This window comes from Moschus berezovskii, chromosome 13 (assembly GCF_049115385.1).
Source record: "Moschus berezovskii isolate FMDL1 chromosome 13, NW_MosBer_1.0, whole genome shotgun sequence".
Taxonomy (NCBI): Eukaryota; Metazoa; Chordata; class Mammalia; order Artiodactyla; family Moschidae; genus Moschus; species Moschus berezovskii.
The window spans coordinates 68,750,647-68,772,580 of NC_142472.1; the positions used below are offsets into that span (position 1 = coordinate 68,750,647).

Consider the following 21,934-nt stretch of genomic DNA (forward strand, 5'->3'; position numbering starts at 1 on the left):
GATGCGTGCAGCAGTAAGTGGCAGCTTGCAAGCAAACAGCAGTGAGCGGTGGCTGGAAGCAAGGTCTTAGTTTCCCAGACCAGGAGTCCTAACCACTGGACCACAGAAGCCAGGAGTTAGGGCTAAAAGTCCCTAGTCTTGCCTGCCTGCTGCTGCTGCTGCTGCTGCGTCACTTCAGTCGTGTCCGACTCTGTGTGATCCCATAGACAGAAGCCCACCAGGCTCCCCCGTCCCTGGGATTCTCCAGGCAAGAACACTGGAGTGGGTTGCCATTTCCTTCTCCAATGTGTGAAAGTGGAAAGTGAAAAGTGAAAGTGAAGTCGCTCAGTCGTGTCCGACCCTTAGCGACCCCACGGACTGCAGCCTACCAGGCTCCTCCATCCATGGGATTTTCTAGGCAATAGTACTGGAGTGGCTTGCCATTGCCTTCTCCGCTTGCCTGCCTAGTCAAGAACAAATTCAGGTGAGGAGGCAGAAGGTAAAAAGTAAAGTAAAACGTTTATTGAAAAGAAAAGTACATGCAGAAAGGCACATGGGAAGCTGAGAGAAAGAATCACGCCTTTGGGAAGTTTAAATCCTTCATAAAGGGGCAGTTTTCCGGGGCTTCGTCTTCCCTCAGGCCAGTCACCTTGCTCTGTCCCCCCTGGTTAATTTGTCTCAGGGCCCTCCCCTGGGGTGCCCACGCACACCCTATCCAAGATGGATTTCTGAAGTAAAGGCTTCTGGGAGGAGCAAGACCCATTATGGCCTGGAACTTAGCCTCTGACTTTTGACTCCAAGGAGCCTTTCTGCACATGTGCAGTGTCTCCCTTATCAGATAGGGCTCCCTTATCAGAAAGGGTTTGTTTGTCCTTGCCACGATTATTCCCCTGAAGTGAGAGACAAGATTGGCTATGTATCCTGTTTTTGTTGGCTGTAAATTCCTCAACTGGAGCCCATCTATCTCTTATCTCAAAAACTGCAAGCAGAAGGGTGACAGATTGTAAATTTCCAACCTGGAGCCCATCTATCTCCTACCTCAAAACCTGTGTTAAAAAGCCAGTGTAAAAGAAATCGGTTTACTTCCTAGGAACAGCTTAATAACATCAGTTACAGCGTATTTTATCAATACCAAAACCCACCTGGGCCCAACGTCACTGTAGCAAGGTGGAAGAAATTACTGCACATTATCGGAGAAGGCAATGGCAAGCCACTCCAGTACTCTTGCCTAGAAAATCCCATGGACGGAGAAGCCTGGTAGGCTGCAGTCCATGGGGTCGCTAAGGGTCGGACACGACTGAGCGACTTCACTTTCACTTTCCACTTTCACACATTGGAGAAGGAGATGGCAACCCACTCCAGTGTTCTTGCCTGGAGAATCCCAGAGACGGGGGAGCCTGGTGGGCTTCTGTCTATGGGGTCACACAGAGTCGGACACGACTGAAGTGACTAAGCAGCAGCAGCAGCAGCATAGGGCTGTGAATCTGTCCTCAGTGCAGGAGACCCAGGTTCAATCCCTGGGTGGTGAAGATCCCTTGGAGAAGGGAATGGAAACCCACCCCAGTATTCTTGCCTGGAGAATCCCATGGACAGAGGAATCTGGCCGGCTGCAGTCCATGGGGGTGCAGAGTTGGAAACTAACACCACACACACAAAGCTGTGATGCATTTTACGAAAATCTACGAAGCCCAGGAGAAGTGCAGGGTAACAGAAGAAATGACTGCAGATCAATAAACGGACAGTGTGGTTGTTCCAAAGGACCTTGGTCCCACCGTAACCTGTAACCTAGGTCACGGCCTCAGCTCCCATCAAGCATTATTTCGGCCTTTCGATTAGAAAGGCACAGGACTTCAGACCCACAGCAGAGAAGGGAAAGCAGGGAAACCGTGTGTAGAAGTGAGCTGAACTTCCCTGATGTACGGACCACCAGTCGAAAAGCCAGCACTGGCTTGGGGAGAGGGACTGGACAAGTGGTTGCCCCAGCATCTTTTGTGCGCCTCATCCTTCCGGGTCAGGCATCTCCGAATTCCCAAGGCTTTGGGGACCAGAAGCCTGGAGAAGGTGGGGTGTGTCCACAGGGGAATCCCTGAGAAAAGGGCAGCGGTGCACACAGCGGGGCGGCCGGTGCTCAGTCCTAGGGGTCCGTTCACAGGCGAGAAAGGGGGCGGGGGCGGCAGGGGGGCAGCGGGGAGGAGGGGCGAGGCGCCGTCGCCCGGCCCGTCCCCTCCCCTCCCCTCGGGCCCGCTCCCCTCCTCTTCCCTGCGCGATCGGGCATCCGGGCGCATCCCGCCGAGGCCCGGCTGCTTCTGGGGGAGGCGCCAGCTGGTCGTTGCGCCAGTCCCCGGACCGAGCAGTAACGGCGACCCGGGAGGCCGAGCGGATGTGGTTCGGGCCTGCGTTGAGGTAAGGGCAGAGGGGACGGCGCCGGAAGTCAGAAGGGGGCGCCGGGCTCGAGTCCGGCCCCTCGCAGATCCCCCCCAGCGGGAAGCCACCTCTCCCCGCCCCCCGCTGCCAGACCGCGGGGCGCGGCAGCTGTGAGAGTAGCCCCTGGGGCGAGAGCACAGCCCGGGGCCGCTCGCTTAGGCGTCTCTGCGCGTGCGCAAGCCCTCCGGCGAGGCCTGGGCGCGGGGCTCGGGGGCGACACCCTTGCCGGGTACTAGGGCCCCGGTGTCGGCGCGCGTGCGCACAGCCGCGGGCGGTGGCGGGGCGCGCGGCCCGGGGATCGTACCCCGACCCAGGTCTCGGACCGAGGCGGCGTGAGGTGCGCATGCGTGAGTCGCTGGCGGAAGTGGCGCGGCCCCGCGAGGGTCGCGTGCGGCGTCTCGCCAGGGCTCGTCCCCCGCCTGGAGGCGTCTCTTCCTTAGGCCAGCGCGGGTGCTTTGCCTTCCTTTCCCGCTCTCCGCACCCCCTTGAAGCTGCGGTTTTCGTTTCCGTCACCTCAGTCCTGGGTTCCCGTCCTGTCCATCTCTATTTCCCCCAGCCTCCGGGCCCGAACCGGCGCGCTAAACTCACTTTTCTTTCCACATTTGGTTCTGATGTCAAGGGATAGTGCAGGAAGTCTGACTAAAAGCTAGGCCAAGCTGTTTGGGAACTGCTGTGGGGGGATGGGGAGAAATGGCCTTCAGTCTGGAAGATACTTGCCCTGGAAGCAAAGATTTTTTGAGACGCTGAAAACTTTCCAAGTGCTCCGCCCAGGTGGAGAAAGAACTTCCTGCCTGAGTTGGAAGGCGAGTTCAAAGGGAACTTTTTGCTTTTTGTTCTTTGGGAAATTACATAATATGTCTGGACAGTTCTAGCCCAGGACTGTAACAAAACGCATGTAGAAGAACTGACTGGTACTGCGCTTGGCGACTTAATCTTTGTCAGAGCTGAGTAAAAGGGAGTAGGTAGAGTTCTCAAACTGCTTTGCCACGAAGATCTTTCCCCTAGACTAGGAAGTGACAGTCACTGTTTGATGTTTATTGAGCCTCCTAGCTTTGCACCTTCCTGGGCAGTGGTACTTAGGTCAGTTTCGTGACTCCTGTGGCTGTTCTTGGAATGATTTTTAACAATATTGCTGTGTGCCTTGTAATTTGATATGATGTGCTGATACAGCTATTTGGAGGCTGGAATAGAAGCATTTACTATCAGAGAATCTGAGTACTCTAGGTGAAAAGTAATCTCTCTTTTCCAGGGCGTTAGGCGATATACACGTTATTGCTGATGCTGCTGCGTCACTTCAGTCGTGTCCGACTCTGTGTGACCCCATAGACGGAAGCCCACCGGGGTCCCCCGTCCCTGGGATTCTCCAGGCAAGAACACTGGAGTGGGTTGCCATTTCCTTCTCCATACACGTTATTAAGTGTGGGTAAAAGCAATAGGGGGCTTCCCAGGTGGCGCTGGTGGTAAAGAATCGTGTGCCAATGCAGGAGACCTAAGAGATCCTGGTTTCATACCTGGGTGGGGAAGATCCCCTGGAAAAGGAAATGGCAGTCCACTCCAGGATTCTTGCCTGGAGAATTCCTTGGAAGGAGGAGCCTGGCTAGCTACAGTTCATAGGGTCGCAGAGTCTGACAGGACTGACGGGACTTAGCACCCATGCACGCAAAAGTAATGGATACCACATTCTTGCACACTCCACTCCTGCACAGGCCTTACTGTTGTTTCTGGACTTAGCAAGCCTGCCTCCACCCTCAGCCGTGTTCATTTCCTCCATGCTCAAAGTTCACTTAACCCCTCTACCCAAATCTGCATGGCACCCAACTTCATTAATTGGATCTCCAATTAATTGCCATCACTTCAAAGGTGACTACCTCATCTAAAAAGGCGCTTCTCTCACTCTCCATCCCTTCCGTTCCGTCGCTCAGTCGTGTCCGACTCTTTGCGACCCCGTGGACTGTAGCTACCAGGCTTCTCCGTCCATGGGATTCTCCAGGCAAGAATACTGGAGTGAGTTACCGTTTCCTTCTCCAGGGGTTCTTCCCGACCCAGGGATCGAACCCTATTCTCCTGCATTGGAGGCAGAGGCTTTAACCTCTGAGCCACCAGGGAAGCCCCAAGGCTTTTTTTTTTTTTTAATCCTCTATTTGGCTTTGTAGCACTTATCACTGTCTTTTTTTAAATTTTTTTTTATTTAACATTTATTTATTAGTTTGTCTGCCCTGGGTCTTGGTTGTGACGCTCAGGATCTTCTGTCTTTGTTGCTGCATGTGAGATCTTTAGTTGTGGAATGTGATCTCTTAGTGGAGGCGTGTGAGATCTAGTTCCCTGACCAAGGATGGAACATGGGCCCCCTTCATTGCAAGCATGGAGTCTAATCCACTGGACCACTAGGGAAGTCCCAGTAGATTTTGTTAACTGTGCACATGAAATTGGTATTTAGCTCTAGAATATTTTATACTGAAGTCGCAATATAGATTCATTCATTCATTCAAAAAACATTTTCTGAGTGACTAGTTTGTGTAAGATTGTCTTAGGTGTTTAGAGTATGTCAGTGAACAAAATAGACAAAGATCTCTTTCCTCTGGAGCTTAAATTCTAGCAGAGAATGATTACAACAAACATTTAATTATTTATTGTGCTAGAAAATTATAAGTGCTACAAAAAAGTTGAAAAAAGGAGAGCAGAGAAAGGGAAGTGTGAATTTAGATGTGGGTTGCAATTTTAAACAGCGTGGTTATGGTTAAGTCTGAAGGGTAAACTGAAGGTAATGTTCATGGTGGAAAACTGGTTTTTAGAATTGAATTATCTTTCTGGGAAAACTTTTTCCCCCACCATTCTCTACTGTGTGTTTCATGGGATCCCACAGCATGTCCGTTGTGGCTAATGTAACTGTCCTTTGTAGTAAATAGGTGAAAAAATATCTTTTCCAAAAACTTCACAATATTCATGGTTTTACAGTTTAATGCAGCACTCAAATGAAGAGACTGGGCTCTTGAATGGATAAGATGAGCCAAACAAATACTACAGATGGGTGGAGGAAAAGTGTGTATTCTCTTCACATTTTACTGCACTTTGCAATTGTTTCTTGATGTCCCTCTGACTTTGGATGACCAGGTGAAGTTGTTTTGTATGAGTAGTCATTGATTTTCTTTATTTGAAACTGTGTTGAAGAGTCACCTGATGTGATGTCATGCTTTAAGGTACTAAATTATTGCTCTTAGAGGTTTCCTGAATGAACCAGACAAGCCTGGTGAAATTGTAGTCCATAATTAAAGGATGCTTAGAGAAAGAGGCTGATGGAGAGGAACAGTTTTAGAAAGTGAAGTGTTTTTCCCTTTGGGTCTTTTACTTAAGTGGATTACAAACACTGTATTTAAACATCAAAAACTATTAATCTTAAACTGTAAATGTAGAGTACCCAGGGGTTTTGCTGATGACTCTCGGAGTTTGTCATATTTAATTTTGGATTTATCACGTGGCTAAAGTGAAATTAAAATGCCCCTAGGATGCTGTTACCTCTGAGGTTTACTGAAATTGACTTCTTGTAAATCAGAATTGACCAGGAAAGGTTTGAGAATTTCTTTGAAAGGGAATGGAATTATGGAATGGAATGATCAGGGTTGCAGTGTGACATCAGGGACTCCTGTTCAGAGCTGAACATGGAGGGCTGAGTAAGGATTTTTTTTTTAAGTATGTTTGCTTGCTTGTTTTTGGCAGCACAGGTCTTCACTGTTGCGCAGGGGCTGTTCTTTGCTACAGTGCTCAGGCTTCTCGCAGCCGTGGCTTCTCTTGCTAGGCACACAGGCTTCAGTAGTTGTGACGCACAGGCTGAGTTAACCCTTGGCATGCGGGATCTTCCCAGACCAGGGATCGAACCTGTGTCCACTGCATTGGCAAGTGGAACCACTGGGCCACCAGGGAAGCCCTAAATGAGGATATTTACTTAAAAGGAGCAGATAAACTTACTTCTCTGAAAGGGATATTCATAGTGTCCTTCAGTGGAAGGCTGGTAGGATCCTCCTTGCTTTCATTATTCAGAAGGAACATTTGTCTGATTCACATGGCGAGCTCATCTTAATGTGAAAGTCTCCAGGGAATTTAAGACATAATAGTCTTTTTCAGCATTAATATGACATTGGAGTGTACCTTTTATAGATCTCAGCCTTACTGATCTAACCTGAACTCATATCTAGTATGTATATGTCCCCATGGAAGACATTTTGAGCTGACATGTACCAGTGGATGATAGTAGTTGAGGAAATCATGAATTGTGATCACATTATAATATATTCTGTATTATGCTGAGTGTATTTGACTGAACAGTGTGAATTGCAAATGGAAATGAGCCAAGGCCAATGGGCTACCATGTTGAAGTTACATTGTGGGGCAGAGATCTTTAACAGGATGCTATTTAATAGCCATGTTAAGTGCTTAAAAAAAATTATATTAGATCTATAAGGATCTAAATTTCAAATGGATTTACAAATGTCTCAAGTACCTGTTCATTTTAGCTAGTGTGTGAAAGTGAAAGTGTTAGTTGCTCAGTTGTGTCCGACTCTGGCTCCTCTTCCCATGGAATTCTCTAAGCAAGAATACTGGAGTGGTAGCCATTCCCTTCTCGAGGTCTTCCTGACCCAGAGATCAAACCCAGGTCTCCTGCGTCGTGGCCAGATTCTTTACCGTCTTGAGCCACAATCTAAAAATATTTGTATAGTTTATGTTGATGATTTTTCATATTTGAAAGTGGCACTTTTGCTGTGCTTCTCTGAAAAGATCAATGCTGATGAGTTTGGTAATCTCTTCCAACTAAATGCAACTTTGCTTTGGAGATCTCTTTGAAGATCTCCTTCATCACCCTTAGTGACATTTGGAAACTGTTTACAATGAAATCATTAAAATGGCAACTATGTTTCTGTGTTTCATAAGTCATTTTGCTGTTTATCATAAACATGTGGCAATACCTTTCCCTTTGAAGTTGTGCTTTGGTTTTAGTTGGGCTCTTAGTTTTTCAGTCTTGTCCATCCTGTCTATAACTGACCCACGGTAGCTGGCAGTTTTATAGGGAGGGGTCTTACTGTCATTTGTCACTGATTCATGACACCTCATTCAAGTGGAGGTAAGTTATGCCTACCATTCTTTTTGGCAAGGGATAATTGGGATCATGTTTAATTATCTTATATTACATTTATACATATTTATATTATTTCTAACTTTCAGATGACATACCATTTAAGGGCTCAGGTAAGCAGGCAGGTGGACACCATCATTACTCCATTGACATTTACTTGGTCTGGAGCTCATTAACACACTGCACTGATACTGTAAGCTGTATGCTGGTGTCCTAAAAGACATTGGTTTTCCTTCACACCCTGTTTCTTTGATTATAAAAGCATCATCAGCTGTGTTGCCCAGATGGGCAGATTTGTTAAAAAAGTATTGAGCGTTGTATTGCAAGAAAACTTTTTTATATATTAAGTTTCTCAAGCATAGCTTTGTAGTTGATTTCATACTGTGAAGTTGAATTTTGAAAATACATGACACTGGGCTTATTCTCAGTCGTGTCTGACTCTTTGTGACCCCATGGACTTCTCCATGGAATTCTCCAGGCCAGAATACTGGAGTGGGTAGCCTTTCCCTTCTCCAGGGTATCTTTCCGATCCAGGAATCAAACCAGGGTCTCCTGCATTGCTGGCAGATTCTTTACCAACTGAGCTTTGAGGCTTTCTCTGCAGAAAAATAATTTTCTTATTTTTCATTTTTCTTCTGGGATCACTTCTAGAGAACAGATACCAGCATTTAGGAGCTTCTAATTAACTGCACAATAACAATTTCCATGGAAAAGACATTCTCTGATAGATAGTGTGTCTAGTTTATTAGTGCTTAAGGCCCATGCTTACTGCTGGGTTGGGGTAATATTGACAGAGGCAGCTATGAGCTGGATATCCTTTTGCTCCATGTTGTTTTTATTTTTTTGCATATTTGCTTTCAATTTAGTGCCTACTGCAGGCATTAATCAGTATCTGTTGAATGAATTAGGCAAATGAATGTCCATTTATCAGTTTAACTAATTAGGTCAAAGGTATTATCAAGTAATATGATACATTGCCATATTAACAAACACTGAATAGTACTGATTACCAGTAAAAACATGTAGAGATTGCTTATTATATGCTTTGTACAGAGAAATGAATTATTTGATCTGTTCCTCAAGAGGATTAGGAATGGGTATGTTTATTGTGTTCAGTTACTGAAAGACTGTTGTCTTGTCCACTGATCTTCAACTGTGTTATTATTAAAAGTACAGATAAAACTCTCAAAACACAGTATGTACAAAAAGGAGTTATCTGTCCCAAACAGGGATAATTTAGAAATAAATTATTAAACTATACAAGTTTAGAGAAACAGCCAAAGTAGGAAATGTCATGCAAAAGATTACCTAAGTTGATATATATTTGGTTTTGGAAGTTACTCTTGTGGGAATTTGCTGGTGGTCCAGTGGTTAGGACTCTGTGCTTCCACTGCAGGGGCTACAGGTTTGATTCCTGGTCAGGGAGCTAAGACCCCGCATGCCATGTGGTGTGGTGGAAAAAAAAGAAAATTACTCTTACAAAAACTTGGAACATTGGCTCTTGAGTGTCTTGTTTGGAGCCTCTGAAGGCAGATGTCAGTGGCAGGAGCTTCTGGCTGGAAAAGGTACTTATTCTTCTATTTTTATATTACAAGGCAAAATATCAGTATGTTAAAATTCCATAATAACATTGGTCTTTCATTACCTTTCAACAAAATGAGGAAATGCATAAGAAACTATTTTTCAAAGCACAAGGCACTTTTTGAGTAATTAAGTAAATACATGAGCCAAGTTATATATCCCAAAATACACGTAAGGAAAAAGCAGTAAAGCAACATGTATTTTGGGCATCATATGGGATGATGTTATGCCGTGACACTGTCAGTGTGGGGAAGAGCTTCCCAATACAGATGCCAGCCTCTGCCCTGGGTCTCCTGCGCAGAAAAGGGGGAAATCTGTAAGCAGGGTGAGACCAGAAGTAAAATCACATTCTAATGCACTTTTTTTCTATTTCAGATCCTTCTTCCCTGGCATTTAAGATACTCTCCTTTTTCTATGTTATTGAGTTAATATCTTCCTGTGCTGTTGGTAGAATTTTATCTTACTGATGATGAAAGAAATTGTGGTTTATGAATTGTCAGTATCAAGCCTTTATTGAATTCCTATGTTCATGGTAAAGACAGTATTAGAATGGTTTATTCTGATTCTACAATTTTTTTTCCTTATTATTGGGTAACTGTATCCTTCCTTCATACTCAGATGATTAATTTAACTTAAGCTTAAAATCTTGAAAATTCTCTTGTCAATTGGAAAAACCAAATTACACTAATTCATTGATAGAATTACATGGCAAATTTTGCCTTTGGCATTACCTCTGGTCTGAACTTTCTTATGAAAACGTTTCCATCAAAGTCCAGCCATGGGTATATCAGTATCCATTACACATTAAAATAGTATTGTTTTCTGCATGTTTTAAAACTTTATCAAATAGTGTATCATATGCATTCTTCTGTGACAGTGATTTTTGATCAGAATTGTTTTGGAGATTTATCTGTGTTGATTCTAGATAATTTATTTTAATTATTGTGCAGTATGCACGATTTGTAAATTTTGTTGATAGAGCCTGTTGATCAGTTCTATGCACTATTTCTAATGTTTTCCTATTTCAAACAATTTTGTATATGCTCTAGAGTTTTATCTAGGCTAATGTTTTCCAAGATGTGGCTTATTAATGATCTTGAAGTTATCTTAGTGGGGTGAAACCAACATTGAAAAATTAAATAGAAAAGGATAAATTAGGGTAGGAGTAGAATTGTTGTCCAGTCACTTAGTTGTATCCGACTCTTTGTGACCCCGTGAACTGTAGCATGCCAAACTTCCCTGTCCTTTACTATCTCCTGGAGTCCTTGACTATCTCCCGGCTAGAATAGAATAATGTAAAATAGAAAAAAATAGGAACGAGGATATCCCTTAGTATCTCATGTAGCACGGGTAAGAATTATTTTGTGAAAGTTTTGTTTCAGGTACAGATATGTATCAAAAAAGCTTGAAAGATACTGCTCTGGTCTAAATATTGTTGAGTTGCTCTAAAAATGATTGTCCCAGTTTACATTCCTTCCAGTAATATGAGTAAAATGTGCCTTTTGATCTTTATCCTCACAAACTGTGTGTTAGCCCCTTTAATTTTGCAGATCTGATTGGTGAGTTCTGTCTCATTGTGATTACATTTCCATGATACATTCTGTGGATATGTTTGTTAATTTCTTCTTCTGTGAATTACCTCTATCCTTTTTCCATTTCTAAATTGGATTGTTTGTCTTTCTTTTTCTGCTTTTAGGTATTCTTTATATATTAAGGATACAGATTATTTGCCAGCTATCAGTTATGTATGTTGAAAACATGTTTTCCCATTCCGTGGCATGTTTTTCCTTTTGTTCATTTTGTCTTTTATAATGCCAAAGTTTTAAGCTTTAGTGTGGTAAAATTTACCAGTCTTTTCTTTGTGGTTTGTGCTTTTGTGTCCCAATTAAGAAATCTTTCCCTGCCCTGAGGTCGTAAAGATATTTTCTATACCTTCTTCCAAAATTTGAAAATTTTGCTTTTTTCCTTTTCCAGATGGTTTCCCTTGTACTTTTTATGTTGAAATACTATATTAAACTTTAAGTGTCTTTTGGTAAGTTTCAGTGTCCATATTGTTGAAGCCTTGTCCCCAAACTTATAATATCTGAAAGTTATGTTTTATAATATTAATTCTTTTTATAATTGAGCACCTCTAGTGCTGACTTTCTAATAGTAAATTTAACTGATACAATTTTTAAACTATATTTTTCTCAGATAACTACTGGCTTTTTGAAGCCAGTGGTATGTTCTATGCAAGATGGTATGTTCTTTTTCTTTTCTATTTTTCTGTAATAGAATTTATTTATGTATTTCTGTTTTCAGTCACATTAACCTTACTCTAGAAGACAACTTCACAAAAATCTAGAAGGAAGGGGATTAAAGATGACTGAATACTGGGCTCCAGAAATTTAAAACAATCAGGTACAAACATTTTTGGAGGGAATGTTCTCAACCAGTCAGTACAAAATGAAACTATCTGTAATGTACACAAGGAAACCTAAAATATCCCTGCAGTACAGGGGAAAGTCTAAGATCGAGGGCATTGAAATGAATCCTGTCTCTAACCCTGACTGGCTGGTGACTGTTGGTCAAAGTATTGAAATATGTCTGTTAAACAGAGGCAATGGTGATATCTGTTTCTTCTGGCTATTATAAAGATTAAATGAGATAAGGTACTTAGTGTTTGGCAATAGTTTGGGTAACTATTTGACAATTATTATTGTTCCTGTTATTTAGAATTCATGTTTATCACATCATCGATGTGGTATTCTATATGTGTATTAATGAATTTTTAAGAGGTATATGTTGATATATTACTATAACATTGTTATTAATAATAGCCAGGTGAAATCAAATAGATAACAGGATGAGATGATTATAATCCTCACATATATTGCAAAAACTGTATTCTTCAAGTAGTGTAAACAGGGGAAGCTAGTTTTCTCTGTTATATTTGTATCACATCGGAATAATGTTAAAAAACCAACCAGGGAATTCCCTGGTGGTCCAGTGGTTGCGACTCCACACACTGCCTTGGGTGTGGATCCAATCCCTGATTAGAGAACTAAGATACGGTAATATGCAACAAGACCAGAAAAAAGAAAAACAAAAACCATTTTCCACAGTGCTACAGATTTTGACATTTTTTTCATAGTACTGCATAATAGTAATTAATTGTGAACCATTTTTAAATCTTCAAAGGCATTCTGACAAAAATGAAGTGATGTTAATATTATATTTAGTGTTAATTGAATCTTACTGAATGTTATTTCTTTGAGTATGGTAATTTTCATCTGCCATACATGTAATTATGTCTTAACCTGATTAGTCAAATAAATGGAATGACCTGTTTTATACCATTCTGATTTTTACAGAGTTAAGATAGTTGCAATTAGTCAAAGATACTGAGAAGAGCTATTTTTTTGTTTCCTTGAGCACCCAGGATATGCTGGTGTTTAAAAATCTTTATTAGCTGATACAGAGTACTTTCCAGGATACACTGTTAGGTGAAAAAAATAGATTGCAAAAGAGTATGTGAAGTATGCTATTTTTTGTATAAGGAGGAATTGGGAAATAAAAACACATAAATATATATACTTATTTTGCAAAAAGAAACAGAAATAAACCAGAAACCAGAGAAATTAGTTATCTACAGTGGTGGAGGGATGTGGTGGGGAAACAAAACAAACCCCAGGATTACTGTGGCGTGATGTCAGCATATTAGCAGGATTTCCTTCTACTAGGAACAAAGGTGTCCTGAAGTCCAGCAAGAGGCAGTCACTTCTCGAATTAGATCCTGTTTCTTTCTCTTGCTTATTTTTTTTGCCTTTAAATTCCCTTCCTCTGCTCTTTTCCTTTCTCTTCTCTTCCCTTACCTATCTTTTTATCTTTTATTCCAATAAATGGGGAACAGCTAAGGGAAAGATCTTTCCAGTTAGGATGAGACAAAAAGAGAAGAAACTCCAATATAGACTGTCTGCAGTCAACAAAAGGCTGTATTCAAAAGATGCTTTCAACAAATATCTTATGTTTTCCTCTGAGCCATGTGTTGTGGTGGTAATAGCAGTGACTGGGTCATGATCCCCTCCCCTTTTTTCTGTTTTGTTTTAACTTATCTATTTATTTTTGGCTGTGTTGGATCTTCCTTGCTGCGCAGGCTTTTCTCTAGTTGCAGAGAGCAGGGGCTACTCTCTAGTTGCAGTGTGGGCTCATGGTCCCCTCTCTTAAAGAGCTTACAGATTACTAGAGAAGACAGATGATATTAAAATAACTGCCACATGAAATGATTTTTTCCATATTGGCAGCCAGATCAAATTTTAGAAATTTGTAAGTGAGGAAAGTCTAAGTGATCCTATTCTCAGCAAGTGTATTGTTTCCAAACATTAGAAGTAATGATTTGTATTAATTGCCATAGTTTGAGTAACTATTATTCTGAAGGTATCTTTATTATTCGCTGTATGCTAAGAGACCTTTTTACAGCTGAAGGAAACAGAATTTTACCAGTATCCTCAAGTGAATATAAAACATTGATAAGTACACTGTTAAGAGTTACCCTGATTTTGATGATTGCTTTTATCTTTTGCTAGGCTCTAACTGCTTGTAGGTAACATCAAGTAAGATGTTGCAGTGTTAGCACTTGAATTCTGGGTTTTATTTGAGTAAATAGAAGCCAACCTAGTAAATCAGAGTATCAACATTGTTTGACATGATTACATTAAATTGCTTTGGGGGGAGAGAGAATGTTTATTCCTATTTATTTTTAGTGATAATTATGTAAGAATTTAACCAGATTCCAGACATCCTGCATATTTTGTGACAGGGCTGCTTCTGCTGTTACTTGTATGTGGTAGAAGGTAGTCATTGTGGAGATAGTTAGTTAAGACGAGAACATTCAGTGCAATGGGTATATGCTTATATGCTTGGTGGCTGTTTTTTCAGATTTTTTGTTAAGGTCTAAGGTAACACAGTCGCGTTTGTTCATTCATCCTTTCGTCCTTTTCATTCATTCATTTTTTTTTCCCCCACTTAGCAAATCAGATACTCTTCAGTGAAGCTGAGAATTGATAAGTCTGCTCTTCACAGTGATTTGGAACTTTCCAGTCCCAGAGGAAGTTTGACCAAGGTCCAAAATTTATTTTTTCTTATCTCTAGGAAGTAAACTCTGAAATGAAAATTTTCTACTCATTCCCTAGTAGATGTTTATCTTCTACTAGGGAATATACGTTTATCCTGGGATTATTTTTCACGCTTCTGCTGAAGGAGTCTCATCAGAGAACAATAATTAAAACATTTTTTAATGTTTTATATCTGTTAACACCCATGCCCCAAACTTAATTCCCTTCACTATATTTGAACTTAGCTTCTTTTCTCTGTTAACTAGAAAAGTAAAAAGTGAAAGTCACTCAGTCGTGTCTGACTCTTTGTGACCCCATGGACTGTATAGTCGATGAAATTCTCCAGGCCAGAATACTGAAGTGGGTAGCCTTTCCCTTCTCCAGGGGATCTTCCCAACTCAGGGATCAAACCCAGGTCTCCCACATTGCAGGCGGATTCTTTACCAGCTGAGCCACAAGGGAAGCCCAAGAATACAGGAGTGGGTAGCCTATCCCTTCTCCAGCGGATCTTCCCAACCCAGGAATTGAACTGGGGTCTCCTGCATTGCAGGCAGATTCTTTACCAACTGAGATATCAGGGAAGTGTTATTAGAAGTAAAGTAATTTTAACCTGCCCAGTTTCACTCAACACATGGTATCCTGATTTTACTACATACTTTTTCCTCAGGGACTACACAGAACCATGGAAGACTATGTGGAAGATGAACTTTTCCTTCTCTATGCTCTCCATGGAAAAAGTGGCAAGGTTAGAAAAATCATGCCCATGGAGCATGTATTTTCTGTCATGTAAAAGAAACTTTGTCAAGCATCTATTGGTCATTCAATAGGAAGATCAATGAGATAGTGTCTTTCTTTGCAAGGCTCACAGTGTAGTGGCTAAGATGCTGGCAGGTCACTGTTGTGGGTGTAGAGAATGCCTAGGGGCCAGCAGGGGATGTGGGGATTGTCGAGGGTTAGAGGAGGGGTTCCCAGAGGTGGTGACATTTGAGCCGAATGAGGAGGAGGCCACCCCTACTTCCGCAGATAATGCTGTTTAGTCGCTCAGTCAAGTCTGACTGTTTATAACCCAATGGACTGTAGCACACCAGGCTTCTCTGTCCATGGGATCCTCCAGGCAAGAATCCTGGAGTGGGTTGTCATGTCCTTCTCCAGAGTATCTTCCTGACACAGGGATCGAACTCACATCTCCTTCATTGGCAGGTGGATTGTTTACTGCTGAATCACCAGGGAAACCCTCCACAGATAATGCTGTCCTACAGAAGGGTCTGGGTTGAACAATGTTTGCTCCACTGCCAGAGATTTAAAAAAAAAAATCAAAATAGTTATCTTTGATGACACATCCTTAATTCATCGCAGATATTCTTTATTTCATTTCTGTCACATCCAAACATTGCAGTGAACCAGCTTAACTCCGGTCAGTGTTCCAACTGACATTGAAAGTTTCACATCTTTCAGCAAGCACATCCATCTCCATCTTGTGTTAATTTTATTAAATTTATGAAATATCTCTTCAGTGTTAACAGCTTAATGTTAGCTGCCGCCATTAACTTTCATCTTCCTGTTTTCCACTTTTTGGAAAATAAAATATAGTCAAAATGCTGTAAAAGACGTAAATCATTATCACAGCCGGCATAGTGTGCAAGATAGCGCTGTGAACCATAGACAGCAACCTGAGCCCTAGTATTGCTGTGCGCTGACTTGAAGTGCTAGTTTGTGAGCTTCTGTAGGAGAGTACCTTGAAAAGCAGTCTGTAGAACCTGAAAGTCTTACAGAATGTTCATAGAAGATTTCTTTGTTGTTTTCTGGGAACAGATTTGGTGAAATAACAGACTCAGAGCATTAGCAATGAAATTACTTTATTACGTGGTGTTATGCTGCCAGGAAATCCTTAAAGGGTGACGTATCCGCTGTTATTTTTGAAGGATTTTTTTTTATTTTGACTATGCGTGCCTGCTATGTAATCTTAATTCTGTTTTTATACGCTGTATTGTAAATTGAATTGTGGCAACTTAATAATTGTCCATAGTTAAGTGTCATAATCCACTTGGTTCTTCGTATGCATGCAGGAGCAGAGTTAATATGGACAGCACACACTCAAAGGAATAATAAAATGCATTTTGATATCTAACTTTATGGAGATGTATTTCCTTAATTATGTTCTCCTTGAGCTAATATTAAAATTTCACCACTTTGCCTTTCCAAACAGATGCCCGTGAAAGATGAGAGAGGTGACCTGGATGTGAGCAAAGTCGTGAAGGTGAGCTGGCCTAGGGTTAATTCTCACCTGTGTTGGTGAGTTGTGTGGGAAAAGGAGGGTCCAGGCCAGGATGCAGATTCTGGGGACATGATCTTAATGATGTAAATGTCAAGCTTTCATGTCCTCGTAGTGTATTTTTCCCCTACAGATTTTTTAATTGCCCACTATTGGCTCCTGCTCAGCCAGTCCCGAACTTAACAGTTGGGCCCAGAGGTGGTTAGGTGCCTTCAGCAGAGATGCCTGCTGTCGTGCAGGTTGGCCGTGGTGTGATTGAGGCTCCTAAAGTGTGTGGATCCTTATGTATACTCTTACTGTATACAGTGTATGCGTGCTAAGTCACTTTAGTCGTGTCCAACTCTGTGTGACCCTATGGCCTGCAGCCTGAAGTATGTGTGTGTATGTATATATATATATACACACACAGGGTATACATATATGTTCTATATGTAAACAGTATATACAATGTATGTAACCATATATGCTCATGATTATGCCAGGCAGAAGAATGTATTTTTCTTCAAAGAACAGAGATGCTCAATTTCTTGAGAGTGATATTAAACATTTACTTCAGAAAAGTATATTTTAAAAGTATATTTTATAAATGTAGTCATCAGTTCTCTATAAAAAAGTTTCCCCACAGAATTAGAAAATGAATTTTTGATGACTTACCTCCAGCAGCCAGCCTTCTGGCAGAGATTTAAAAAGCAATATTCACACTTGTGTTGTGTTTAGGTTATATTGTAATTATTTGTTTTCTATTACATTGTGAGCTCCATGAAGGCAATAACTATGTATTACTTTTGTCTTGGTATCTGATACTTGGTAAATGTTCATTGATACCATCAGACCCAATGTTCTCTCACCCAGTAGCCTTCTTTACCAAATGTACCACTGCAGGTAATGTCACAGACCCACACACTGGAATCCCACTGGGCAGTCGAGTTATGGGTTGGGTACCATAGGTTTTGTAGAAGTGGGCCAGGAGGAAAGCTCAGAACTAATGATTTGTAGATAAGTATTAAGGAGCTGGCTGGATTGACAGCCAGATTCTAGGCATCCAGTTCAGTTCAGTCGCTCAGTCGTGTCCAACTCTTTGCGACCCCATGAACCTCAGCATGCCAGGCCTCCCTGTCCATCACCAATTCCTGGAGTCCACCCAAACCCATGTCCATTGAGTTGGTGATGCCATCCAACCATCTCATCCTCTGTCATCCCCTTCTCCTCCTGCCCTCAATCTTTGCCAGCATCAGGGTCTTTTCCAATGAATCAGTTCTTCACATCAGGTGGCCGAAGTATTGGAGTTTCAGCTTCAACGTCAGTCCTTCCAATGAACACCCAGGACTGATCTGCTTTAGGATGGACTGGTTGGATCTCCTTGCAGTCCAAGGGACTCGAGAGTCTTCTCCAACACCACAGTTCAAAAACATCAATTCTTCGGCGCTCAGCTTTCTTTATAGTCCAACTCTCACATCCATACATGACCACTGGAAAAACCATAGCCTTGACTAGACGGACCTTTGTTGACAAAGTAATGTCTCTGCTTTTTAGTATGCTGTCTAGGCATCTAAGAAACCACTTGATTTTGTAGCAATCAAAATCCAAACATCTGTTTGAAAGGGAAAATGAGGTAGCAATCAATCGCTGTATACTGCTTATGTTCTTGTTGTATGTCGCCATCTGTTCTGCTCTTGGAAAGACAACCTGTGGTGGGGCATTGCCTTGTTCACTAAAGACTTCATGAGCACAACAGCCCAGACCCTACAAATGTGAGCAAACACTGGGTCTGCCAGGAGTGTCACTTTTTATGTGAACTTTTTACTTAGCAACAGATGATGTGTGGAAAGAAATCTGGTCCATCCACTCAGAAGCTAGTGATGTTGGAGGATTTCTTAGTCCCTCTGACCCTCAGGCTCCTCCCAGGTAAAATGAGGGCAGCGCTGTGTGTGTCCTTCACTTGTGAAAATGAGAAATATCAATAATATGTAAGAACCCCTTTTACTAGCACATTAGCATGTCTCCATGAAATATTTCATGCCACATCCCAAACATTGTTCTTTCTGAAAATTAAAGACTTAAAAGGGGGAAAACATTAAAATGAACCACTCATAGTAAATAAGATTCCTTCCTAGTATAAAGAGGTGGGTAATTTAGAAGCTTAGATTCAAAGCTGACATAACAAGGTTCTGTCATTAGCACCACAGGGACCCCAAAGATAATAGAAGACATCACTGTCCAGACAGGATCTTGCAGTTTGAGTGGCGTAGTGGGCAGCAATGGCCAGATTTGGCCCTAGGGGAGGCTCTGCCACCCATGAGAACAATGCTGCTGGCACTGACAAACTGCTTCCCCTCTGTGTTGGTTTCTTCACATTAGTTTCCACCCTGAAAAAGCACCACAATTCAGGTCGTTTAAAACAGCAGAGATCTATTCTCTGACCGTTCTGGGGGCTTGAAGTCTGAAATCACGGTGTCACCGGGGCCATGCTCTCTGAAGTCTCAAGGGCAGAAGTCCTCCCGCCTCCTTGGTGTTCCAGGACTAGAGCTGTATCGCTGCAGTCAGTCTCTGCCTCTGTCTTCACGTGGCCTTCTTCCCTGTGTGTCTTCACGTAGCTAACTACGTGTCAACTCGAGTGGGTCCCTAGTCCCCAGGTTAAGCATCATCTCTGGGTGTGTCGGTGAGGGTGTTTCCAGATGAGAATAGCACCTGAATTGGCAGACTTAGTAAATGGGTTGCCCTTCTCAGTGTGGGCGAGTTTCCTCCAGTATGTTGAGAACCTGAATGGAACAGAAGGCAGAGGAAGGAAGAATTCATCCTTTTTTCCCTGCCTCACTGATTTATCTGGGAGATCTCATTTCATCCTCTGCCCTCGGGCTGGGGTTTACACCATTGTCTCCTCTGGTTCTCAGGCCTTTGGACTCAGATTGAATTTTGTCACCAGCTTTACTGGGTCTTCAGTTTGCAAATGCAGATGTAGGATTTCTGCACCTCCATAATCTTGTGAGCCAAGTCCTTATAATAAATATGTAAATTAATTTCCCCTGACTCCTTTAGCTAGTCTGATCTTCTCTCTACTAGAATATATGTCTGGTAAGATGGACTTAATATCTGATGGAAAAAAAAGGCCTTAAAAATTCTTTATTCCTTTAAAGGTACATTAAGCTAGAGTATGGTGATTATTGGGGCTTCCTGGGTGGCTCAGCTTGTAAAGAATCCGCCTGCAATGCAGGAGACCCTCGTTCGATTCCTGGATCGGGAAGTTCCCCTGGAGAAGGGATAGGCTACCCACTCCAGTATTCTTGGGCTTCCCTGGTGACTCAGACAGTAAAGAATCAGCCTGCAATGTGGGAGACTGGGTTTGATCCCTGGGTTGGGAAAATCCCTTGGAGGAGGGCTTGGCAATCCACTCTGGTATTCTTGCCTGGAGAATCCCCATGGACAGAGAAGCCTGGTGGGCTACAGTCCATAGGGTCGCAAAGAGTCAGACACGATTGAGCCACTAAGCACAGCACAGGACATGGTGATCGTTAAGGGAAATGCCATTTGATAGTCATGGTGGCCATTATGTAATCTTACTGCAATCTTGAACATTTTTGGAAGTTGAAGAGTATGTAAGTGTATATATTTCCAGTATAGCAAATAAGTGGAGAAGGGAATGGCAATCCACCCCAGTATTCTTGCCTGGAGATCCCGTGGACAGAGGAGCCTGGAGGAATACAGTCCATGGGGTCGCACAGTGTCGGACACGACTGAAGTGACTTACCACATAGCAAATAAGTAAAAGCTCTCTTTAAAGAAGCTTTATCATGTCCACATTGAATGCTCTTATGGGAGTGTGGCTGCTTGTAACCTTATTGGGTGCTGTGCTGGGTTTGATTGTATCCCCCTCCAAATTCACATGTTAAAATCCTAACCCCCCAAAGGTAATGGTTTTAATATTAGAAGGTGGGGTCTTTAGAAGTTGCTTAAGTCATGAGGGGCGAAGCCTCATGAACGGAATTAGTGCTTTATAAAAGGGGCTCCAGAGAGACCCCCGGCCCCATCCACCACGTGAGAACATAGTGAGGAGACACAGGGTCTGAACTGGGAATGGCGCCTTAATCAGAGCACAGTCATGCCGGTGCCTTGATCTCGGACTTCCCGGTCTCCAGAACAGTAAAATACAAATGTCTGTTGTTTATAAGCCACTCATTCTATGATATTTTGGTTTAGCAGCCCAAAGGAACTAAGACATGTCATTATTCTAGAAGGTGACCTTATTTGGAAATGGGGTCACCGCAGATATAAATCATTTAGTTAAGAGGAGTCATGAGGGTGAGCTAACCCAGTATGACTGGTGTCTTTATAAAAGTGGGGGGATTTAGACCCAGAGAGAAACAGACTTGGGGAAGATGATGTGAAAGACATTGGAGAATTCAGCCCTCTGCAGGCCTTGGGGAGAGGCCTGATAGATCTTCCCGTCACAACCCTTAGAAGGAACCAAGCCAGCTGATACCTTGACTTTGAATTTAGCCTCCAGAACTGTGAGAAAATAAAGATCTGTTGTTTAAGTCCCTCGGTTTGTGGTACTTTGTTACAGCAGTCATAGCAAGCATATGCACATACTTTCTGGGTGTTTCTTCCTACCAGCCCCCAGATCGGAGGGAACCCACCAACTTCTCCAACTGAATGGTTAGAACTGACCCATGAACTGAAACTTCTGGACGTTTTCCTTGGTGTCACCTTTGGCATTGTCCTTTCCTAAGGGCTTCTTTTGCCAAGACTCAGGCAGCCGATGAAACAGCAGTCTTCCCTCTCTTTTCCTGCTTTTACCCCCAGCCTATTTTCCAAAGCTACATTTAAGACATAACCGCCACTGAAAGTGCTTGCCAGGCGTTCAGCTCCCCAGAGTTCAGCCTCGGATGGTTCCAGTGTCTTTGAGGAAAATTAGTAGGTGAGATCTGATTCTATCCTGGGCCTCTGGTTCTTGGTTGTGATGAGAACAGTCTGAAGTGGTCGAACATATAAAGGCAATTCCCCAAATAGATAGGGTTTGTTTCTCCTCACACCAGTGCGCACTCTTGAACAAAAGGGGGCAGAGAAAGTGTGTTTTCTATGAATCATTTTTTTAATAATTTTTACAAACTTCTTTTTCAGCCAGTCCAGGCTACTCTGTCGTCTCTGAAGATGTTAGATGTGGGAAAGTGGCCAATTTTCTCCCTTTGTTCAGAGGAAGAGCTGCAGTTAGTTCGTCAGGCCTGCGTCTTTGGCAGTGCCAGCAATGAGCTTCTGTATACTACAGTAAACGATGAGGTAATGTGGAAGAAAAAAATTCAGCCACTTACATTTTTAGTAATGGGTTTGCTCTATTGAAGATCTTGGGGGAACTAAGGAATTAAGATAAAAAAATGCACAAAGTAGATCCTTATTTATTAAATCACGAAACAGTTTTCCTGTAAGGGTACTATGCCTGTTTTGAATGTAATTACAGGTTTGTTG

General features: G+C 42.5%; 1 protein-coding gene across 7 annotated transcripts in view; it reads left to right on the top strand.

The window, feature by feature from the left end:
* The first annotated feature begins 2,247 nt into the window (after positions 1-2,247).
* RCBTB2 (RCC1 and BTB domain containing protein 2) overlaps positions 2,248-21,934 on the top strand; it is a 44,219-nt gene continuing 24,532 nt past the window's right edge. Inside the window, exons 1-6 of one of the 7 annotated variants that reach the window (XM_055426100.2) lie at positions 2,248-2,382; positions 11,411-11,509; positions 14,118-14,210; positions 14,870-14,947; positions 16,409-16,459; positions 21,593-21,748. In XM_055426100.2, coding sequence (XP_055282075.1) covers positions 14,885-14,947; positions 16,409-16,459; positions 21,593-21,748 — 270 coding nt within the window. In that variant the 5' untranslated portion in view covers positions 2,248-2,382; positions 11,411-11,509; positions 14,118-14,210; positions 14,870-14,884. Of the gene's footprint in view, positions 2,383-11,123; positions 11,142-11,410; positions 11,510-14,117; positions 14,211-14,869; positions 14,948-16,408; positions 16,460-20,553; positions 21,390-21,592; positions 21,749-21,934 lie in introns of those variants that run through there. The other 6 variants (XM_055426101.2, XM_088842752.1, XM_055426099.2 and 3 more) reach the window with 6 other exon arrangements.